A 20,174-nucleotide genomic window follows, 5' to 3' on the forward strand; every position below is an offset into this window, starting at 1 on the left:
GCACCTGTGAGTCCGAGAAGATCTTATCCCTGTGTGGTCTTTCATCGTAATTTTAAACAAATAACACAATCATTAAAGGGCATTTCTGCCTGAGATTAAGCTGCAACAACTGATTATTATGTCTTAATGTGAAATGCCTTGAGGGCTGGCAGACAACAAAGCAATTTCTTTTTATTAATTATATCAACAATCGCAAGAACAACAATCTATTGTACTGGTTGAAACATAAAAAAACAGACAAAAATTTGAAGCTTACATAGTTTTACCAGCGGCTTTTGTACAACCGTCAAGTAGGAGTTATGAAAGCACAACGTAAGATGGAACATGTACTCTGTTTTCCCAGACACTCTTAATGCTTTCATGGAGATTTAAAATGTAAAAGTTTGATCGTTTTTACTCATAAAATCGATGTATTCGCAATTGGAAGGATTTGGGTGATGCAAATAATTGTTGACAACAGATCCTAGAGTAATACCCCTTTTACATATGATGGTTAATAATCCATCCATCCATCCATTATCTATACACCACTTAATTGTCATTACACCTACGGACAATTTAGAATCACCAATTAACCAGAGCATGTTTTTGTACTGTGGACTTGGAGGAAGCCAGAGTACCTGGAGAAAACCCACGCATGCACAGGGAGAGCATCCGAATTCCATGCAGAAAGACCCCGGGGAAGTCCGGGATGCAAACCGGGGATCTTCTAGGTGAAAGCGCTAACCACCGAGCCATCCCTTTGATGCGCAGCGTGGGTCAGCAGATACCCATTTTCCATTGGATCTGGGCCACTTTTGACTCATGTTGTGCATCAAAGAGTTAAAAATCATAAATTTAAAATGATGTGATTGTATATTAATGCTGGAGTAAACCAGAGCACCCTGACCGCTCCAGTAGAGAACACTCTCACACATGAAGACTCCAAACTGGGAGTCACATCCACATGTCTTAGCTGTGAAGTCACACTATTGACCACTGAAGCGACCCTGAGAGGTGCAGCTCTGACCAGTATCTACTGAAAGAGGACGATGAGGTAATTTGGATGTCAGGTGACCTCGTCCTCCAATGTCGTTGCAGTTTTTAGCATCAGAATGTCACCAATTTTCATCCAGGGGCATATTACTGATTAGTGTGTGCTGGGTTTTACTTCTTGCACTTTATCGTATTTTTTGAAGGCACTCTTGAACACCACTGCTGCTTTTTGTTTTTTAAATTTAACATTATTTCAAGTGCAACTACTGACAGAAAACAGATCCTTAGATATCTGTGTTTTTTTCTTTATGATAACAAATCATGCATTGAATGCCAAAGTGACCACTGGAAATGATTTGGTTTCCTTAGTAACTTTAATTGTGTCTATTTTTTTCTCTTTTAGTTTCCATTACAACGGCAATGAAAGCTTGCGTAGTTACCATAATTCATTCAGTTCTATGTGTGTCCTACACTTCCCTAAAGACCTGAGTTTTCCAGCCTAAAGTGAAAACCAGTTGGCAGACTAAAGCTGTGAACCCCTCCTGGTGGTGTTAGGAGGTATAACAAGTGAAGCAGCTTTTCTGCACAGCCTTATTTATTTACTTGATATATTTCAAGCACATGCAATTCATTACAGGATTTACTTTTTATAGCTTGTATGTGTTTTCTCCCAGTCAGTTCTGTGATTTTTCTCTTTGCTGGTCCTTTCACTTCAGGAATGTGCTTTGGTGCTGGTTTGATTCTTTAAGCTGCCACGGTTTGGGGTTTACGATGAACAGAGGGGGCGTGGGGGTCAGTGTGTTGTGGCAGTGCCCTCTGTTTATAGTGGGATTAGAATCTGACCTGCTCCTTCTGTTTCCCCCTCAAAGCTCTGACGCCTCCTGCCATTCTAAACCCACTAGGGGAGTCAACACCAGAATGTGAATAAAAAATGGAATAAACAAACCATCAATCAGTCTCTGACCGGTTAGAGCAGAGTTCGGGATTTTCATACAAGCAAAATATTTTGCTCTGTCAGAGTCGTCAGATCAACATTCTCAGTGAATAAGCATTTTTACTCTGCAGCCAAAGCTATTTTTCCCCAACTTGATGACCATTGAGAAGGTGCCCAGATTTGTCAGGCCCTGGAGTCAGCGGGGGGAAATCCTGTTGCATAACAAACCCAATGGTCTCCACTCATCGCTTAAGAATCTGGACTTCATGTAATGCTGTAAAAACACTTTCTATTGACTTTGACCTGTTTATGATGGCACTTCTGAAAGGGGCATCCCAATGATTACATGTCAAAGTCAATTAACTGCACAGTAAGACTGACTGAAAACAGCTGTAGATGTTCTTGGTCTATGAAACTCAGATCATCATAATAAATGTAGCTGAACTGCGGTTAAGTTACATTTTAACGATCTTTAAATCCAATAAAAATGTGCATTTATTCCAAACCAAAGTCAAAAGCATCAGGTTTACTTTGAATCATGATGCTATTTTTAGCTACACTGCCATGTTTTGCCGTGAAATTTTTTACAGACATTCATGTTTCCCACAGTACAAAGCAGGATCTCTGGACTTTTGTTCTAGCATCATCCTGAGGGAGACATCTTTGATTTTAACGCAATCTCTCAACAAACGTTGGATGGATTGCCATGAAATTTACTGCACATGATTTCGGTCAATCCCTGACTTTTCACCTGTAGTGTCACCAGGAGTTCCATTTCTGAACTTATCCTCTCTGTTCAACTGATCTTGTACAGCAACTCATGGATCTCAGACCACGACTCCTCTGGCTTCTCCTCTAGCACCACCATGAGGCCGACATTCATGCCTCCCTTGATGAAAATGATCCCTTAACTAGTCATCCAGGGCCATCAGGTTAAAGGTGATTTGTTCATTGCTAAACTTAGGACTAAATATGTGGGGGAAAAAAACCCATCTCAGCTGTACTTTGCATTCTGAGATTTGATAATTAGCACTACCAACACACTCATGTAAGATAATGACCATATGATCAGTAGGTGTACCTATCACACATCAACGTAACAGATGTTTAAATACAACCTTTTAAATCTGTCTTTTGCAAATGCTCAATTTTTACGGAACTACAATAACAAATTGAGTGGTAGGTCCACATTGTTTCCAAAGGAGTTCAAACTTTAAAGCAAGTTTGTCAAATAATTTGTCAAACACATCTTTGTATTATATTGGAGCACAGATACAGCTGTCAGATTTAGTCATCTTTGTTGTTTCCAAATAAAACTGATACACATATGTGATTTAAAACTATTACAAACTCAAGGTTTATGACCTTTTTCTGTCAGCAGCTGTGAGATACAACCAAAAATGAGCTAAATAGGTGAAGCTTGTGTAGCATTTTACCTTTTTACTATATCTACAGCTGGATTCTTAACATTCATTATATATTTTTTAAAGAAACAAAGACTGAAAGCAATGGAGCACTTAGTTTTTTGGACTTTAATGGACAACTGTAGATGACAGAAAAGGGAAGAAACTACAACTTTGCTGTGCACACACTCACATTGCTGTTCTTGTTGATGTGGTATCTTAAACAGGTTTACACAATTTGCTGAAGTGATCTATAATTTGAGTCAGAATGGCCTGATGTCGTTATTCTCACCATTCATACCAGTGACGTCACATAAAGTCATGATAGAATAGTGCACCTTTATTTACAAAATCAATATAAAATTTGAGAACTATCAAGGAATCTGGGTACTTAGTTTCTCAATATGCTCAATGAGGGCATATTAACAGATAACGTGAGAAGCTGTTTCAAACAACAACAAGCTTTTCTTGCCTTTCATCCACAGCATTCTGCTCAAATGCCCCCGTTTACCTCAGGCTTGTTTCAGCCCACGAGAGAGTTTGGGCTTCATCGGGAGTCGCCTCGCTGTGCCTTTCCTCCTCCCTCAGGTGCAACTTTGAGGAACTCGAAGAAGAGCCCTGATCCTGGAATATAAAGAACAACGCGTGACCCTGTCGACGAGGGAGGACACGCTGCCACAATGACAGGCTGGAGGAGGGGAAGGAAAAGCACAGGGGGGAAGGAAGGAAGACCTTTTGTTTGGTCCGTGACTCATGAGACTCTCTGCTTTAACAGATTTATGGCCATCATCCTGATCAGGAGTAAGGAGGCTTCAAGGGCTACAGAGGGAGATCCAGAGCAGAATGAGCTCACTTCACCTGCTGAGCTGCTTTCAAAGATGCAAAACACAAGTACAGTGAGAGACACCTGCTTTCTCCACCTTCCTTTCCTCTGCCTCCCATCTTTCTCCACCTCCCCTCTGCATATATGTCTATGTATGTATATATGTGTGTATATATGTAAGAATGTGTCATGTAAAAATGGTCATGGTTATTATAGAAATCATAGTGGGTGAAAGTTGTTCCTAATATTTTGTCCTCACTATCTAAACAGTAAGTAAAAGAGTGTATGTGTCCAAAAAAATAGTATGTCTTTATTCCAGCTAAAAGTTGTGTTGCAAATTAATGTTTATTGGGTAAATGGTACAAATGTTCAGGTTAAGCCATAGAGGGAAAATGTTATATATATATTATATGTCTATAATACATATCTAATATTTCATCTATTGTGTCTCTGTGGATCACCTTAACTTTGTACTGACAACCTCTGTTGTATAGATTCAGAGGGACTCAGACAAATTTGCATATTTTGGGGAGAAAAGTTAAATTTTCTCTTAAAAAAACAACTCACTGATTTATTGTAAATGTTTGTTTTCAGTCTGACTGCCCACCAAGCCACTGTGGGTCTTGAGACTCCGTATCACCCAAACAGATCATCAGACATCCTCTTTCTGAACAAGCTCTAAATCCAACATTTTACTCTCAGTTTTGTGAATGTTTTCAAAGTATTTAAGGAGGTGAAATAACGAATTAGGCCCATGAAAAGTAGGAATTTCATGTTCTTGCCATCATGGAGACTGTGAGTGTAGCAGTGTCCAAGCAGCAGGTGCTGCTGCTTCTTGTTCTTCTTTCAGTAAAGAAAGCAACACTTTTCTAATCATGTGACCTTCTGTTGCCATGACTTTAAACGACACACAGCCTGTACGTGAAAAACATGCTATCTAGCTGAATAAATAATATAATCTGTCAATTTATTTCCATGATTGATTTTTAAAAAAAAATCCTATGTACATTTAGATCACACCAATCAAAGATGTATGGAGCTCTAAAGTTACAGTATATTAACTTTTTTTTCTTCTAAGATCAGCTTTTACAGAAGGATAGTAAAAGGAACAAGATAATAATAGGTCAGTTATTAAACTAAGATCATCTCTCAGTCCTGCAGAAGCCGATTCATCCACACATGAACTCACACACCGAGAAATTTAATGTTGCAATAATAAAAATGTTACTTCTGCAGTCTCCAAACAGCAGAAAGGACGATAAAAGTGAAGTGTACATTAAAAAAAAATCATGAGGATTCAGAAAATATTCAAAGTTTAGTTGAGAGAAAATATGACACCTTCACACCTTCACAGCCATGCTGCTAAATAATTCAGAGATCAATTACAGAAACCAAGATGTACTTTTTTATAATCTCCTATAGAGTCTGACATGCAGCCTGGGAGATCCTTTTCCTATTTCACTATTTCCTGTTTACATTGAACGGCTGATCTCTGCTGAGAATTTTTGAATTTACAAAATAAAATGTCAAATATTACAATAAATGTTTCTCAGGCAATGTATTTAGTTTCTATAATTCATTTTTACAATGATTTTTTTTGATACATTGATCTTTCACACACTAACACAATTATGTGTGATCCCAAAACCTGCTAGTGTGAACTCTATTGTACATCTGGACAAACGTCACTGATTAGGGCACATCCAGGAGTTTAGTTCATCTTTTATCTTTGCTGTTTTTAACTAAGTTTATCACAATGACTCACCTTTTGAAGGTGCTTTTTAAAAACAGAAAAACGTCATATGCTGGTTCAGTCTAACCGTTCAGCTTCACAGTGATATTAGAGACCAACCTTAACAGTTTTTTTTTTTTTTTTTTTACAGGTTGCACAGTGGATTGGTGGTTGACACTTTTTCCTTGCAGCTAGAAGATCCCTGGTTCATGTTCCTTCCTTCCTGGGATCTGTCTGCATGGAGTTTGAATGTTCTCTCTGTGTATGCATGGGTTTTCTCTGAGTACTCTGGCTTCCTCCCACAGTGAAAAATCATTCTCAGGTTAATTGATTACTCTAGTTTGACTGAGAGTGACAATCTTTAAAGTCATTTTTTCCCATCAACTCTCCATGTTGACATTTTTTATTTGTATCTACTTTCCACCTTGCAAGATTACCTTCAGACCTGTTCACAGTTAGACCGCATCCGACATCTACATTTGGCTTTAAAGTTCTTCAAAACCAAGCAGAGCTAGGGGCCACAGAGGCTGTAAAGAGGGTGAAGGACCAGAGGAAACATTTGGTATCTATAAATTCCTATAATAGAAGAGCCTGATCCAAGGTGGAAAAACAGAAACATGAAATCAAAAAGCTCCCTGAGGGGATGACCGTATAGCACAAAGCATTACCTCATGCTGTCAGAATAATACAGAAACATTTGAGGTTGAGTTTTCAGATGTATCAGATCATGTCATGTCCAGGTCAAAGTACTTATTGACCATTTATCAGGCATTAAAGGTCACTGGAGCCAAAGCTTTTGACACAGTTCAAGCTCCCTGAATATATAATCTAGGTCAAGGGTCAAGTCTAAGTCAGGTTCACCATTCCTGAATGAGAAATGTCAAATCTGATCCAGCCAACTATCAATTGCAAAAAAAATTAAAAATGCCCAACAGAAACTCTACATCTTGGAACAAGTAAAAAAAAACACATTGTCAAGAAGGTTCTACCAGTAAAATTTTACACATTATCCTATCACTTTTGATTTACTGTTAGTAATAAAAACACTTCTAAGAAAACAATAAAACTAATGTACAGAATCATCACCACAGCTTTAAAGACCACAGGCTTCAAACTTCCCCACACTGGATTCAATGTTCACATAACACACCATCTCACAACCAATCCGATCACAGATGATTGTGTTCATCCAGTTCACCATCTTTTCAGTGTCTGGCAGGTCAAAGGGATTCAGGACAGAGGCCTGAATCCAGCGACATTCATATTTAACTCACATGCTGTCCATTTCTTCTGATCCTCCTCGAGATGGTTCTGCTTCTTTATTGGAGTCCAGCTGTGTTTAATTAAACTAATTGGACTTGATTAGGAAAGGCACACACCGGTCTATATAAGACCTTACAGCTCACAGTGCATGTCAGAGCAAATGAGAATCATGAGGTCAAAGGAACGTGCCACACATTTATGGGAACTTCTGCAACAGAGTTGAGAGATTTTTTCTGAAGAATACTTAATTTCCATGGTGCAAAGAATGCCACAAGCGTGTTCCGCTGATATATCTGCCAAAGGTGGCTACTTTGAGTTAAATTTAGAATACATTTTGGCTTCTAAGTTGATTTAATATTTTTTTAACTTAATTTGTTCCATGCTTTCATTTCAGAGTATGATGAGACATTGACATGCATAATTAATAATAAGAAATTGAAAAAAAATTGGAGTGTTTAAAAACTTTTAACTGCGAGTGAATGTAACACGTATACATATGTATATGGTTCAAAATGTACTTGAAAAACAAATTTCTAAAATATGATCTTTTAATTTTTCTTTCCGGTAAATACTACTAATTCACACTCAGCAAATGTATATAGAGTGATATACAGTATATACAGTTGTTTATAAAATTAAATGCAGTGGATTAAACAATTATATACAGTGTATGTGCGCGGTTTATGCCAATCTCGTTTATGGTAGTTAATCCATAGTGACACCAATAAACCCCGAAGAAGAAGAATGACCTTTGGACCCTGACGTCACTTCCCTGACAACCACCGCTTTCTCTGGCAGCTGTCTGTTCTGTATTGCCTTACCCCACTTTGAGAAACACTTTAACGCACTCAAAGACACGCTGCTTTCCCCTCTTTTCGCCAAGTTTGATGACGCGCTGATATCTGAGAAATGAAGCCGAGGAAGCGACACGTCCTGCTGCTGTGGATCCTGCTCTGCTCCGGTATGACGGAGGCGATCGAGCCCATCAGCACCACCATAGCGGTGGGCATGGCTGCAGCTCTGACCGGCTTCTTAGCTAGTTACCCAAACATTTTGTACTACTTCCACGAGTGCTGTCGGCCGGAGTGGATTTCTTTTAACAAAACAGGTATGCATATGTCACCACTGCTCACTCTTGTGTGAGCTGTTCACACTTTTACAGCTGAAAACGTGCTAACTGACAGTTTAACGTTAGCTTAGCTGGTGTACCTTTTACATGTCAAGCTAGCTATCCAAACTGTATGAACTGTCAAAACGTTAACTGTCATTATTAACTGATTGAGTTAGAATCATAACTAGGAAAACATTCTTTTTTTCTTTTGCTGTTTTTCACGTTTCCGGTTTGTGTCACGTGTTCTTGACGTACACGGAAGTTCCCCGTTGTAAGCGAGAAGCTCGTCTGCAGGTTTAGCGCGGGTTTGCCATTGTAGTATGGTCGTTTAAGTCCATTAAAACGACTAATGCTGGAAATTAATCGGTTTCAACGATGAAAAAAGCACACCTGTATTTGTTGTTACACGTTTTGGCGACAGCTTGTGTGGGGGTTAACGCGTTTGATCCGATCACAACATCAGTGGTACTAGGCATTGGTGCGACTCTGGGGCGGACGATCTACAAATATTTACATGAAAGTTGCGATCCGAAATGGATAGCCTTCAACGCAACAGGTGAGCATGAGCAGTGAGTGTTCTAAAGAGAGTTGCAACGTGGCGATAGTTGCTTGAACTCGTCTAAAGGGACAGACAGCTGCAAGATAAATAATTCAGATTAACATACAGTTAGGCCGTCAGGGAAAGTGCCATGCTTTAACTGGTTTTCTTCACCGTTAAAACCGAAACCTAGGTCAAGCAGACAAAGTTACTTTTGTAATGTTGAATACAATCTTTATTATTTTTTTCCCATACCGTGCATGTTTTCTCTTTTTTTCCTACATTTCACGTATAAAAAGATTCCCTTTATCACAGTGCAAGCTCAGATGTCTTTTCCAGGCACACACATGTGCCTGTGGTCAGGCAGACAATAGGTAAACGGTGTTTTAGGTCTTGTGGTCTGCTGAGGTAAAGGCCACCTCCTCTAACGTCTTAAAAATAACCAAATACTTAATGATTTTCACTGTAGAATAATCCATTGTGTGTGTTTTCAGATTAATTAATTCATCTGTCTAAAATATGACAAAAGTGGTGAAAATGCACAACTCATTCATTCCCCCAAGTTCTTCTCTGGTCTTGATTATACCACTAAAAACTAATTTCTTTAAGTTTGACAGTTCTAGGTTTTTTTTTTCCATGAAAATATTCTCATGTCTAACAATGCCTTAGGTGTTAACACCATTAATTCCTTCAAAATGTGCCAATCTGTGAAGCCCAAAACTGTAAAACAGCTCTCGGCCACACACTGGCAAGTTGTAATATTAGAATAATGTTTGAAATGGGAGCCGATTCTCAAGAAGCATAGTGACACGCAAGCTTAAGTCTGTGTTTCTGAGAGACAGGTGGAAACGCTCAACCTTCCATAGCCTGCTTATTCTGCACATAATGTCTTTCCACATGCAAAAACACCACATGGGCATGTAAAAAAACAACAACAAAGACACTTCATTTTCAGTGGAGGGGGTCTTTAAATTGCTTGTTTTGTCTGTCCAGCATTTCACACCTGGAGATATTTCGTTTACATTCGCAGCAAATGTTAGAGTAGCAAATGCTTACAAATGAGAACCTGCTGATATTGTTTGGCATGTTTGCTTTAAAAAAAAAAAAAAGTAAATTAATCAGTTGCTGGTTATTTTTTCTGTTAACTTATAAGCTTAATGTTGCAGCTCTAAATTAACACTATATGTGCCTTCACTGAAAGAAATGAAAGGCACCATGTATGCAGAGCTTCTAGCCGATGTGGCTGATTAGTCTCACATGGTGGCTGTGTATTAAAAGAAAAGCACCTCAGAGACTTAGGCAAGAGTCAAAAAGTGCAGGATTGAAATGTTCAACTTGTGAATCTGAGAGCAGCTGAAAGTGTTGTCTGTTTTGACTAAAATGTTTTATTGCCATAATTTATTTATTTATATTTGTTTAAATGCTTAATTGCTCTTTAGCTATTTGCATTTTTAGCATAATGTTGATTTAATCATTTCTACTTTACTGTCTTGTACCAGGTAATGCTCGTTTCCTTCTAAAGTAAAGTCAGTCTGAATTAAATTAACTCTAAGTGTTTCTATTGTTTAAACGGTTATCCATTTATTGAATGAATCACTACAGGAGATAAGGGAGGGCGTGCGGCGTACTCCTTTGGTCAAGCAGTTTGAGAATGGTGTTTCAGTCACATGTTGGCTGCCACTAATCCTGCTGACTTTCTACTGGGAACTCTCCAGGTCTCAAGACTGACCTGGACAGCAAACTGTTTGGACAGCACATTGCGTCGCGCATCATCCTCAAAGCTGTGAATGGATTCATGAGCAACGACAACCCGAAGAAGCCGCTGGTGCTCTCTCTGCACGGATGGACCGGCACCGGGAAGAACTTTGTTAGTAAGCTGATTGCTGAAAACATTTACAAGGAGGGGATGGACAGCAGCTTCGTTCATGTTTTCACCTCCACACTTCACTTCCCACATCCAAGTCAAAATGCCACCTACAAGGTAAGGAGCCCCAGACGTGTTGTTTCTGAGTAAAACACAGTGGCACGGTCATGTGCAGTCATCGATGTACATTCAATTTTTTGTTCTTTTTCACTCAGTCTCAGTTACAGCAGTGGATCAAAGGCAACGTCACAAACTGCGAACGCTCCATGTTCATCTTCGATGAGATGGACAAGATGCATCCTGGCTTGATCGACAGCATTAAGCCGTACCTGGATTACTACGACAAGCTTGATGGAGTTTCTTATCGGAAATCAATCTTCATCTTTCTCAGGTGAAAAGCTGAGAGCGTTGGGTGGGATTATGCTTGATAACACGCTCCAATATCTGTTATTTATTTTGGGTCTGTTTCCATGCTTGTGTGACACCAGAATTGATTAAACTCCTCATCAAATCTCCTGAACATTTCAGTCACCTTTACATTTAGACTGTCACATTTTGCCTCTTTCTCTATTGTAAGTATAGATGGTTTAGAAGTTCCAAAGTTAACAAAAGAACTGGAAAATGTGGTATTTGTAGGAGACTATTTACAACAATGCTTTTGCTTAGTGCTCAACACAGTTGTATTCTGTTACCTGTCAGATTCTGTGATTTGTTCCAGTACAACGAGGTTGCTTTAAAGTAACGAGAGCAACTCGGCGTCGATTGACTAAATATGAATGACCTTGTGATTACTTCTGTATGACAGTCATTAATTAGCAAACAGGTTTTCCTTGCAGCAAAAGAAAAGCGAGTCAGAATGGGGCTAATGAAGGTCACAGGTCGGTGATGAAATACACAATGGAAGCCCTACAAGCCTTTACCAGTGTATTAGCACCATTCTCATACTTATTCTTTATTGAAATTACCTATAGTGTTATTAGTGTGATGAGAAGATGCAGCTGGTCAGTAACGGCATGAAATGGGTGTGAACTTTGAAAATGCATCATTGATCTGAGTGGGAAAATAGACATCAGTAGAGAACATCTCCATGTCAATAATGCTGTAACAATGCAGAACTTCAAGTGTAAACCTCGAGGTGTGAACTAAATTTTCTTCAAACTACATGTTACTTAATTTAATTCTAGCAGGATAATGATGGTGGGTAGAGAAATTTCCCTGCGTTGCTGCATTTGGTAATGAACAAAGCTCTGTGCATTCAGCATTTAGCTTTCTAACAATATGTAGCTGTTGGAATGTATTTGGTCTTCATGTGGTGTGTTAGGGTGGACGGCAAAACCCCAAAACAAAAGCACAAAACACCCAGTAAATGGACATGAAATCATCACAATGCCCATTTTGCACTATAGAGTACTTTTTTCACTTGATGAGAATGACAATTATTGCAACTGCTTTGAAAGAAACTAAAACCAGGACTTTATTCTGCTTCTCCCACTGGATTGTCCTAAAAAGCAATATTTTAATACAGTGTGTGTTTATATATGTCATAGATGTCTGATAAATATAACACAGTGATGAACCAAAACATAATCAGAGGCTAATTCTAATATGTTGCCGGTTTCTGATCTTTCTCATAGCAATGCTGGCGGTGAGAGCATCATCCAGAAGACTTTAGATTTCTGGAAAGGAGGACGAGATCGAGAAGAGATTGAGCTCAGAGACCTGGAAGTGTCACTTTCACTATCAGTCTTCAACAACAACCAAAGTGAGTGCAAATTAGATAAATACTTGAGTCAATAGAACTTCGGTACTAGTTTTGATAAGAAATCTTTTACTACTGGAAGGGTCTGTTATTCTCTCCTTGTAGGTGGCTTCTTTCATACAAGTTTGATCGACAAGAACCTGGTGGACTTCTTCGTCCCGTTCCTGCCTCTGGAGTACCAACACATCGTCCAGTGTGCCAAGGCCGAGATGAAGGCCAGAGGACTTGAACCAGACCCGGATGTGGCAGACATGGTGGCCAGAGATGTCGTCTATTTCCCCAAATTGGAGCGAGTGTTCTCCGTCAAAGGCTGCAAGACGATAGAGAGCAAGCTGGACTACTACACATAATGTCAGCGTCTGACGGACTCAGTCACTGTGTGCACTTTTAGAAAGAAAAACTCTGTCAGCCAAACGACTAATGAGAGGAAGTCAAGCTGACTGAAGAGGTCTCTGGAGGTTTTATCTGTCTGACCTTATGGCCGTCGAGATGATATCAGGAAGCCTTCTCCAGTGTTGTGTATCACTTACGCTGAATGAAGAGACTGACGAGCAGAGCACCAGCCGAATGAAAAAATAATAAGATAGGAATGCTATCCTTTGTAACTACTTGCGGAGCTTGATGTCTGCTTTTATGTCGCGAGAGTCTCGAAGACCGTTTTGTTTTACCGAGAGCTTTTTAAATGACTAAGGGTGAAACTGTCACTGTTGTGCATTTGTTTTTATAAATATCCTTCATATGTATTGATTACTGGAAGCATCTGCCTTAATTTTTAATTTCACCATTTTTGTAGTGTGGTTATTCTGCACTTATGTCCTCTGTACATATGATTCTGTTAACAAAGAGGGATTCTATGGAGGAGGTCATCAAAGCAGAGCTGTTTATAGAAAGTTTAAGTTTTCACATTCAAACACGCATAATGCAGAAAACTTTGTGTGCATTGTGTTAAAATCAACATTGGCAAATAGGGATGTCCACAATAAGTACATCCAAATCCAATCCAAATAGTTTCATAGTTAGTTTCTGCTCATACAGTCCCAATTTGATACCATTTTCATACAAACACCTCAAGTTTGTGTTCTCAGTCGATTGATTGATCGATTGATACTGCTGGCCATGATTGATTAAAAACTATTTAAAATTCATATCCTGAGTGTCCTACCACAGATTGTGCTCTCTTTACGGCACCTCTGTGACAGCGTACGTAACCCGCGGACTGGACTCGGGTATTTGCGGATGCCTTTATTGATCGTGATCTTTGAGATTGGATTTGGGACATCCTTTTTGGCCAGACGTCTTTTCTCTACTGTTCATAGCTAATTTGGTTCATATGATGCATTTCAAAAATATTCTGTTATACAACACTCAGCCCCAACTTCAAAACCACCTGCCTGGTGTTGTGTAGATCCCTCATGTGTCGCCAAACAGCTCTGTCCTGTAGGGCCTCGAGGTCAGGACCTCTGGTGGTGTCTGGCAGCAGATACGTAGGGTCCTGGAGGTTCGGATTGAGGCCTTCATGGATGAATCTTGTCCCTGTGCACCCCCTAAATGCTGAACTGGGTTGGGATCTGATGAATTTTGAAGCTGGGTGAAGTCCGTGAGCTCTTTGTGTTCCTCCAGTTGTTCCCGAGCAGTTTTTGAGGTGTAGCAGGGAACATTGTCATGCTAGGGAACAACACTGCTGTCAGCGAGTGGTTATTTTCGTGGCTGATGAATAATGTATTATAGATATGTTTGTGTATGTCATGAAATATTAAGATGCGGCTTGCATGACAGGATACCAGTATTTTTTCACCCTGTCACTACAGCTGCATCAGGGTCGTATACTTGCAAGACAAAAAGTAAAATTCATTTAAAAAAAAAGATTTTTATATATTTTTTAAATGCAGACAGTTCAAAAAATTTTCAAAGATATTGTACATGAGTGATTGATTGTCCAACTAAAGTTATTTTAAGACCTCTGTCCCCCCAGTTCTTGCAGAGCACAACACTCTTTATATTTTGCTAAAAGAGGAACTGTGAAGGCATTGGGATCTGTCGTAGCTATTTGGTAGAAGAAATAATCTGCTGGTTTCTCAGAACCAGTCAGTTTTCTGATGAGTTTTTAAAGCCCTACGAAAACATTTTCTGTACAACTGCTTGTAGTTACCTCTGACTGTGAAAGACGACGGCTGGTGTGGATGAAGAGTTGACATGTGCAAACTGTAAACACCACCAGAAATACAAGTCACAATAAAATGTCAAGTTTTCTTGGTGTCACTGCTTCTAATGGGTGCTTCACACTTGGGTAAGACCTTTTACAATACATGTATTAGACAAGACTTGCATAGAGTCAAAAAGCTTAACAGATAACTCATTCAGCCTTAATTGACTTGACAGGACGACAACCGTCATTAGGAACTGCTAGTGGGTGATGGATTGGAAAGACAGGAGTTTCGTAATAAACTGCTTGCGAAACACAACTGTGCAAAGTGCAACTCTTGGCCCGCAGGTAAAATAAAGAAGAGCATTAACAGTTGCAACACCATGGCCTAGATGTTGCAGGTAGCCTGTTCCCTGCTGTAGAGGTTTGGGTTGCAGTGAAGTTGAAAATATGCAACCAAGTAGAAGCGAACGTGTTTGTTGTGAAACCAAAAGCCATCTGGATACATGCTGTATTGAGCAGGGAAGATTGTTTGCATATGTACTGTAAAACTCAAATTGCAATGCATTCATTCCAGATCATAAAATCGCATTTCAAAATGTGGCTGCCCCGTTTCATGTGCTTCAGTCACTACATTTAGAAACACATTTACCTATAATTTGATTGTAGACCTCAAATACTGTGCCTACTTTAGATTTGTTCTTTGCCTGACTCCAGGTCTGAGGCCTGTTCCACGAATTTGTTGTATTTCAGATCTGAAATACTCAAAGAAGTCAGCAAGTTTTATCTTGCTGCTGCACATGTCCTGTGTTTTCAGTACTAACAAATGCATTGTGAGCTGCTTCCTGCCCCTTTCTCCCTTCAATAACAGAGCAGCCTGGACCCAGTGGCACCAGGAAAACAAAGACAAGTCAGACTTAATGTTAAAGAGGGTGTTCTTCTGCCAAGCTGTGGGGCCAAATCCCAAAATTGTCGTGTTAAATAACTGAGTTATAGTGAGCTAATATTGGAGAACAGCATAGACACACGTACACAGTATTTGGAGGATTGTCTCTGTTATTTATATGCAGATGAGTCGGTACAACTCTCACCACTGCAGTCCGTCAACATCACACCCTCCACTTCCTCTGCTCTTTTACAGCCTCCTTGTGCAATGTGAAGTTTCCCTGACATTACTCAAGGTTTTTACTTTCACATATGAGAATTTCACTTTGTCTTTTTTGGTCCAACATGCTAGAAATCACTTTTAACATGGATTGTTGAAGCTAAACGATACAGGCTGTGAGATGCTGTGTTGTGTCTACATGGCATCCAGTGTGGGGAAGTTTGAAGCCTTTGATCTTTAAAGCTGTGGGTGACGATTCTGTCCATTAGTTTTATTGATTTCTTAAAAGCGGTTCTATTACAAACAGTAAATCGAAAGTCATAGGATAATGTGTAAAATTGTACGAGTAGAATCTTCTTGACTGTTTTTTTTTTTTTTACTTGTTCCAAGATGTAGAGTTTCTGTTGGGTTTTTTTCTTTGCATTTGATAGTGGGCTGGATCAGATTTGACATTTCTCATTCAGGAATGGTGAACCTGACTTAGACTTGACCCTTGACCTAGATTATATATTCAGGGAGTTTGAACTGTGTCAAAAGCTTTGGCTTCAGTGACCTTTAATGCCCGATAAATGGTCAATAAATACTTTGACCTGGACATTACATGATCTGATACATCTGAAAACTCAATCTCAGATGTTTCTGTATTATTCTGACAGCATGAGGTAATGCTTTGTGCCATACGGTCATCCCCTCAGGGAGCTTTTTGATTTCATGTTTCTGTTTTTCCACTCTGGATAAGACTCTTCTCTTAAAGGAATTTATAGATACCAAATGTTTCCTCTGGTCCTTCACCCTCTTTACAGCCTCTGTGGCCCCTAGCTCTGCTTGGTTTTGAAGAACTTTAAAGCCAAATGTGGATGTTGGATGCAGTGGAGCTGAGAACAGGTTTGAATACAAATATAAAATGCCAATGTGGAAAGATAATAGGGGAAAATGCTTTAAAGATTTTCACTCGTGACTTCAACTAGAGGGATGTGAGTCCGTGAAAATAAATCTACTTGGCTGTCAGGACCTGATGCTGAGTTAGTGTCAGACTCATCAACCACAGACCACTGAATTTCAAGTTCCTCACATCTAAGCTTGTTTGGTCTGAAAGGAGAAGCTCTTCTTACAATGTGTCCTAATCCTAAATTAATAATAGAAACTCTTGAACTAATTTACTGTTCAGTCATTGTATTGTATGTTTCTCTACATGATAAATAAGATTTACTTTTGCTTTGTTCATGATGATTTTGTCTACATAATTTAATGTGTTAATCTATTGCTGTGAACAAGGCTTGTTAGATCTATGCTTGATGCATTGGGCCTGTGTCCATGTGCACTGATGGAGACGTGAAGTGATTTACATGAGCTATAAGTTGACTTCGTGGAAAAGCCATTAGTAAGTGAAGTGCAAAAGTAAGAAAAAAAATACGTCATCATATCAAGTTTATTTATATCAAGTTTAACACAGTAATCCCCCCCAACTTCTTCCTTGAGTGTCCTTTTTGTTACAAAAAACGTTTCCAAGCATGGCATCAGCGATCTTCATGACAGTCTGGTGAATTGAAGGCCACTGGTTGCCCGCATCTTTGATGTAATCTACACTCTTAATATAAATTAAGAGTTACTGGGCAGCGGTACCAGGCAGGCTGAGAGTCTTATACCAGTAGAACTGCATTAATGCAGCCATCGTTCTCTGGGTTATTCGTCACCTGGGCGTATTTACCTGGAAATTAAAATCATGAAGACATCCGAGTTACAGGTTTATCCTCTATATAATGTTTACACTAAATATTACATTTTGAGAGGCCTATATCATTTTTATTACTTGACTAGACATTGATGAGATCACTAGAGAAAGCATTATTTTCCAAGCTGATGTTTTTCACCGCTATCTGGGCTCTGGTACAAACTAAGAGCCAGCTTACAACAAATACTGTTTGTAATGTACACTTTTCCAGGTTTATCCCAAAATGTGTAGCTGTACTAATCAGTCTCATTACCCTTTAAACTGACAGTGGAAGAGAGATTTATTGTTTACAGATCAATCTGAATTATTTCCAAAATAGGTAATTAAATGAACTAACCAGTGGCTCTATGGAATCACACAGAATTGTGGACTCACCCCAGACAACTTTTCCTCCTTGTGTAACCAGACCCAGCTCGCTGACATTGACCTCCACGACTGTTCCTTTTGTAATCACTCCCAGAGAGGTGTAGAGAGGTGACGAAGGGTTCTTCTTTACTCCGAGAATGGGAAGGCAGAATGTGGCTTTCAGCTCTGGATGTGTGACATGAGCCTTCTTAAAACGCAAACCCTGGAAATAGAATGAGGAGACAGAGGTCAGTTTAGATTTTAGGAATGGTGTTACAGATCATTTAACATCCAGAATGTAATAACATGACATACGAAGCATTTAAACTCCAACGATACTGTGGTCTTACCATGGGTCTGATGAAACGTTCATATTTTGGAGGTTTGCGGGTGAAGCCGTCGCCAACAAAGCAAACTTTTGTGACCATTCTCTTCCAGGCTTTCTTTTGTCTCTTTCCTGTTCTGATGACTTTAAGTACTTCTGTCTCACCTTGAGCGCGCACCTTTGGCAGAGGCACCTCCCATTTTCCCTACAGATAAAATTACATTCATGTTTACAAACCAGTGGTGTTATTTCCACATAGCTATAAAACTAACATCATATAAATCCCCGAAAGACATGATTTTTACTGTAGCTGCTACTGATGTGCAGATTTCAGCTAATGCACCTAATACTTACAGCCTTCTCTTTCCTCTTCTGTTTGATCATGTTGGAGAGAACTTTAGCGCGGGACTGTCCCTCTCTGTCCAACAGGTAGGCTGGCACTGCTCCCTCTGGGGTCTTATCATCATTCTTCTGTTTCGTCTTTCTCTGTTCGTGCATTTTGATGCTGTGAAAACACGGAAGTCAGAATTATGGTATAGTTTCTGTGTTTGTATTTTCAAATAACCAACATTTAGAAAAAAATAACCAGTTTTTTTCCCCTCTACACTCACGTCTTCTTCATCTGGATCTTCTCTGCGTGTCTCTGTTTGTGGTACAGTTTGGCCTTCAAACCGATCATCTTCCTGGCTTTGTGGGACCGCTCGTGAGCCTCACGGCTCTCCTTCTTCCTTTTCTTTTCATGATGGTCCAGGCGGTAGCCATGCCGCTTGCGGTGCAACTCAATGTGCTCGTTCTGAGGCTACAAAAGGAAACACAAACAAGGAATTCAATTAAACTACATTACAAAGTGAAAACAGAGCAAAATATAGTTTAGTTTATTACTGAATTGAATAGGTCACTCCTTTCTTTCTGTGGCAAACTATTATAGAAATTACAGCCAACCTGCCTGAAGAGTTAAGACTCCTGGATTCAGTGACTCTTTGTAAATTACTTTGTAGACAATGTTTTTTTTCTAGAATTGGTTAGACTTTTTATTATTCCTTTGTAATTACTGATTTTATGACATTGTTTGCATTTAATAATTTTTACATGTGGGAGTTTTGCTATTTGCTTCTTGTACATCGAATTCTCAAAACCCTTTGTATACCCTTGTTGTAGAAAGTGTAGCTATATAAATAACGTTACTACTGTTGTTAATTACAAAAAAAATGTCAATAACACGTACAAAACGGGACATAATATCTCTCTTGCCCAGCCAGATGGATTAGATTCACACCAGCAGTGCATTTACAGTACAGCGTCGTACTACTGCATAACATGTCTGGACATGTCAGTGTGATAAAAAAAAAAAATACACACACAGTTATGTAATATTTAAAGGTTTTTGACAATATCACAAGAAATTCAACGTTCTGACATCAAAAACTTATGGGGACCCGAAATGGATTGCAAACAGGCCAACTTTTATGTTCAGCAACAGCTGTCAGTGGAACTCTATGGCCAGCTATTGAGACATTTTTTTACAGTCATGGAGAAAAAGAGTGATATTGTGGGTATCTATAAAGTAATTTTAAGATCATGAAGTATTGAATTTCGGATGTAGTCTAACGTTAAAACGGTCTCTCACAATAACACCCGAGCACAGCCACACGTCACTCCGCCACATGTAAACCGAAGCTAACGCCAGCACGATATGCTAACGCGTTAAACTGCGCAATACAAGCCAAATAATACAATTAAAACGGGTTGTTTTCTCACCATTTTGTGTGGGTGGAGTTAGGTGTTGCTGTGAATACGCTGTAGGTGGTAACAGCTGGTGAAAACACAGAGTATTTGGTGTTTTTGCTTCAGGCTCGGGATCTTCAGGTGTTGTTTTCCCCGTAGCCGATACTTAGAGGAAGTACGACAATCAGTTGGTAACCGGATGTCCGTTGCTCTAACATGGACGGCTTTGGTTTTTATAAAGTTTACCAATAAATAAGCATACATTGCACATTTAAATTCAAGAAAATTGACGTAAATATAATTTATGTCAGTATATAAAGTGATTTAGATTAGATTCATAAGGAAACGAATTTGCTATCATACTCGGAACTATACATGGCATAAACGATTGTGTCCA

The 20,174-nt window shown here is 39.3% G+C and overlaps 2 protein-coding genes across 3 annotated transcripts; one reads left to right on the top strand and one right to left on the bottom strand.

Annotated features, from left to right (window-relative positions):
• The first annotated feature begins 7,874 nt into the window (after positions 1-7,874).
• Positions 7,875-14,651, top strand: tor1 (torsin family 1). 2 transcript variants are annotated; one of them, XM_022193084.2, is made up of 5 exons: positions 7,875-8,238; positions 10,495-10,760; positions 10,859-11,034; positions 12,278-12,405; positions 12,508-14,651. In XM_022193084.2, the coding sequence occupies exons 1-5, from the start codon at positions 8,040-8,042 to the stop codon at positions 12,750-12,752; spliced, it is 1,014 nt and encodes a 337-aa protein (XP_022048776.1). In that variant the 5' UTR covers positions 7,875-8,039; the 3' UTR covers positions 12,753-14,651. The 2 variants fall into 2 exon arrangements, with proteins under 2 accessions (XP_022048776.1, XP_022048777.1); XM_022193085.2 differs by lacking the exon at positions 7,875-8,238 and adding an exon at positions 8,480-8,797.
• Positions 14,652-17,061: 2,410 nt separating this feature from the next.
• On the bottom strand, positions 17,062-19,968 carry nsa2 (NSA2 ribosome biogenesis homolog (S. cerevisiae)). Its single transcript, XM_022193083.2, has 6 exons — positions 19,811-19,968; positions 18,664-18,851; positions 18,407-18,557; positions 18,078-18,257; positions 17,758-17,950; positions 17,062-17,358 (listed from the first exon to the last, which is right to left on the bottom strand). The coding sequence occupies exons 1-6, from the start codon at positions 19,811-19,813 to the stop codon at positions 17,291-17,293; spliced, it is 783 nt and encodes a 260-aa protein (XP_022048775.1). The 5' UTR covers positions 19,814-19,968; the 3' UTR covers positions 17,062-17,290.
• Positions 19,969-20,174: the final 206 nt, after the last annotated feature.

The sequence above is a fragment of the Acanthochromis polyacanthus genome, chromosome 18, assembly GCF_021347895.1.
Source record: "Acanthochromis polyacanthus isolate Apoly-LR-REF ecotype Palm Island chromosome 18, KAUST_Apoly_ChrSc, whole genome shotgun sequence".
Lineage (NCBI taxonomy): Eukaryota > Metazoa > Chordata > Actinopteri > Pomacentridae > Acanthochromis > Acanthochromis polyacanthus.

Coding starts and splice junctions, on each gene's coding strand:
- tor1 (XM_022193084.2), top strand. CDS start 8,040: ATGAAGCCGAGGAAGCGACACGTCCTGCTGCTGTGGATCCTGCTCTGC. Junction 8,239..10,494: donor GATTTCTTTTAACAAAACAG/GTATGCATATGT, acceptor GGAACTCTCCAG/GTCTCAAGACTGACCTGGAC. Junction 10,761..10,858: donor GTCAAAATGCCACCTACAAG/GTAAGGAGCCCC, acceptor TTTTTCACTCAG/TCTCAGTTACAGCAGTGGAT.
- nsa2 (XM_022193083.2), bottom strand. Junction 18,558..18,663: donor AAGATCCAGATGAAGAAGAC/GTGAGTGTAGAG, acceptor GTGTTTTCACAG/CATCAAAATGCACGAACAGA. Junction 17,951..18,077: donor AACGTTTCATCAGACCCATG/GTAAGACCACAG, acceptor TTCTATTTCCAG/GGTTTGCGTTTTAAGAAGGC.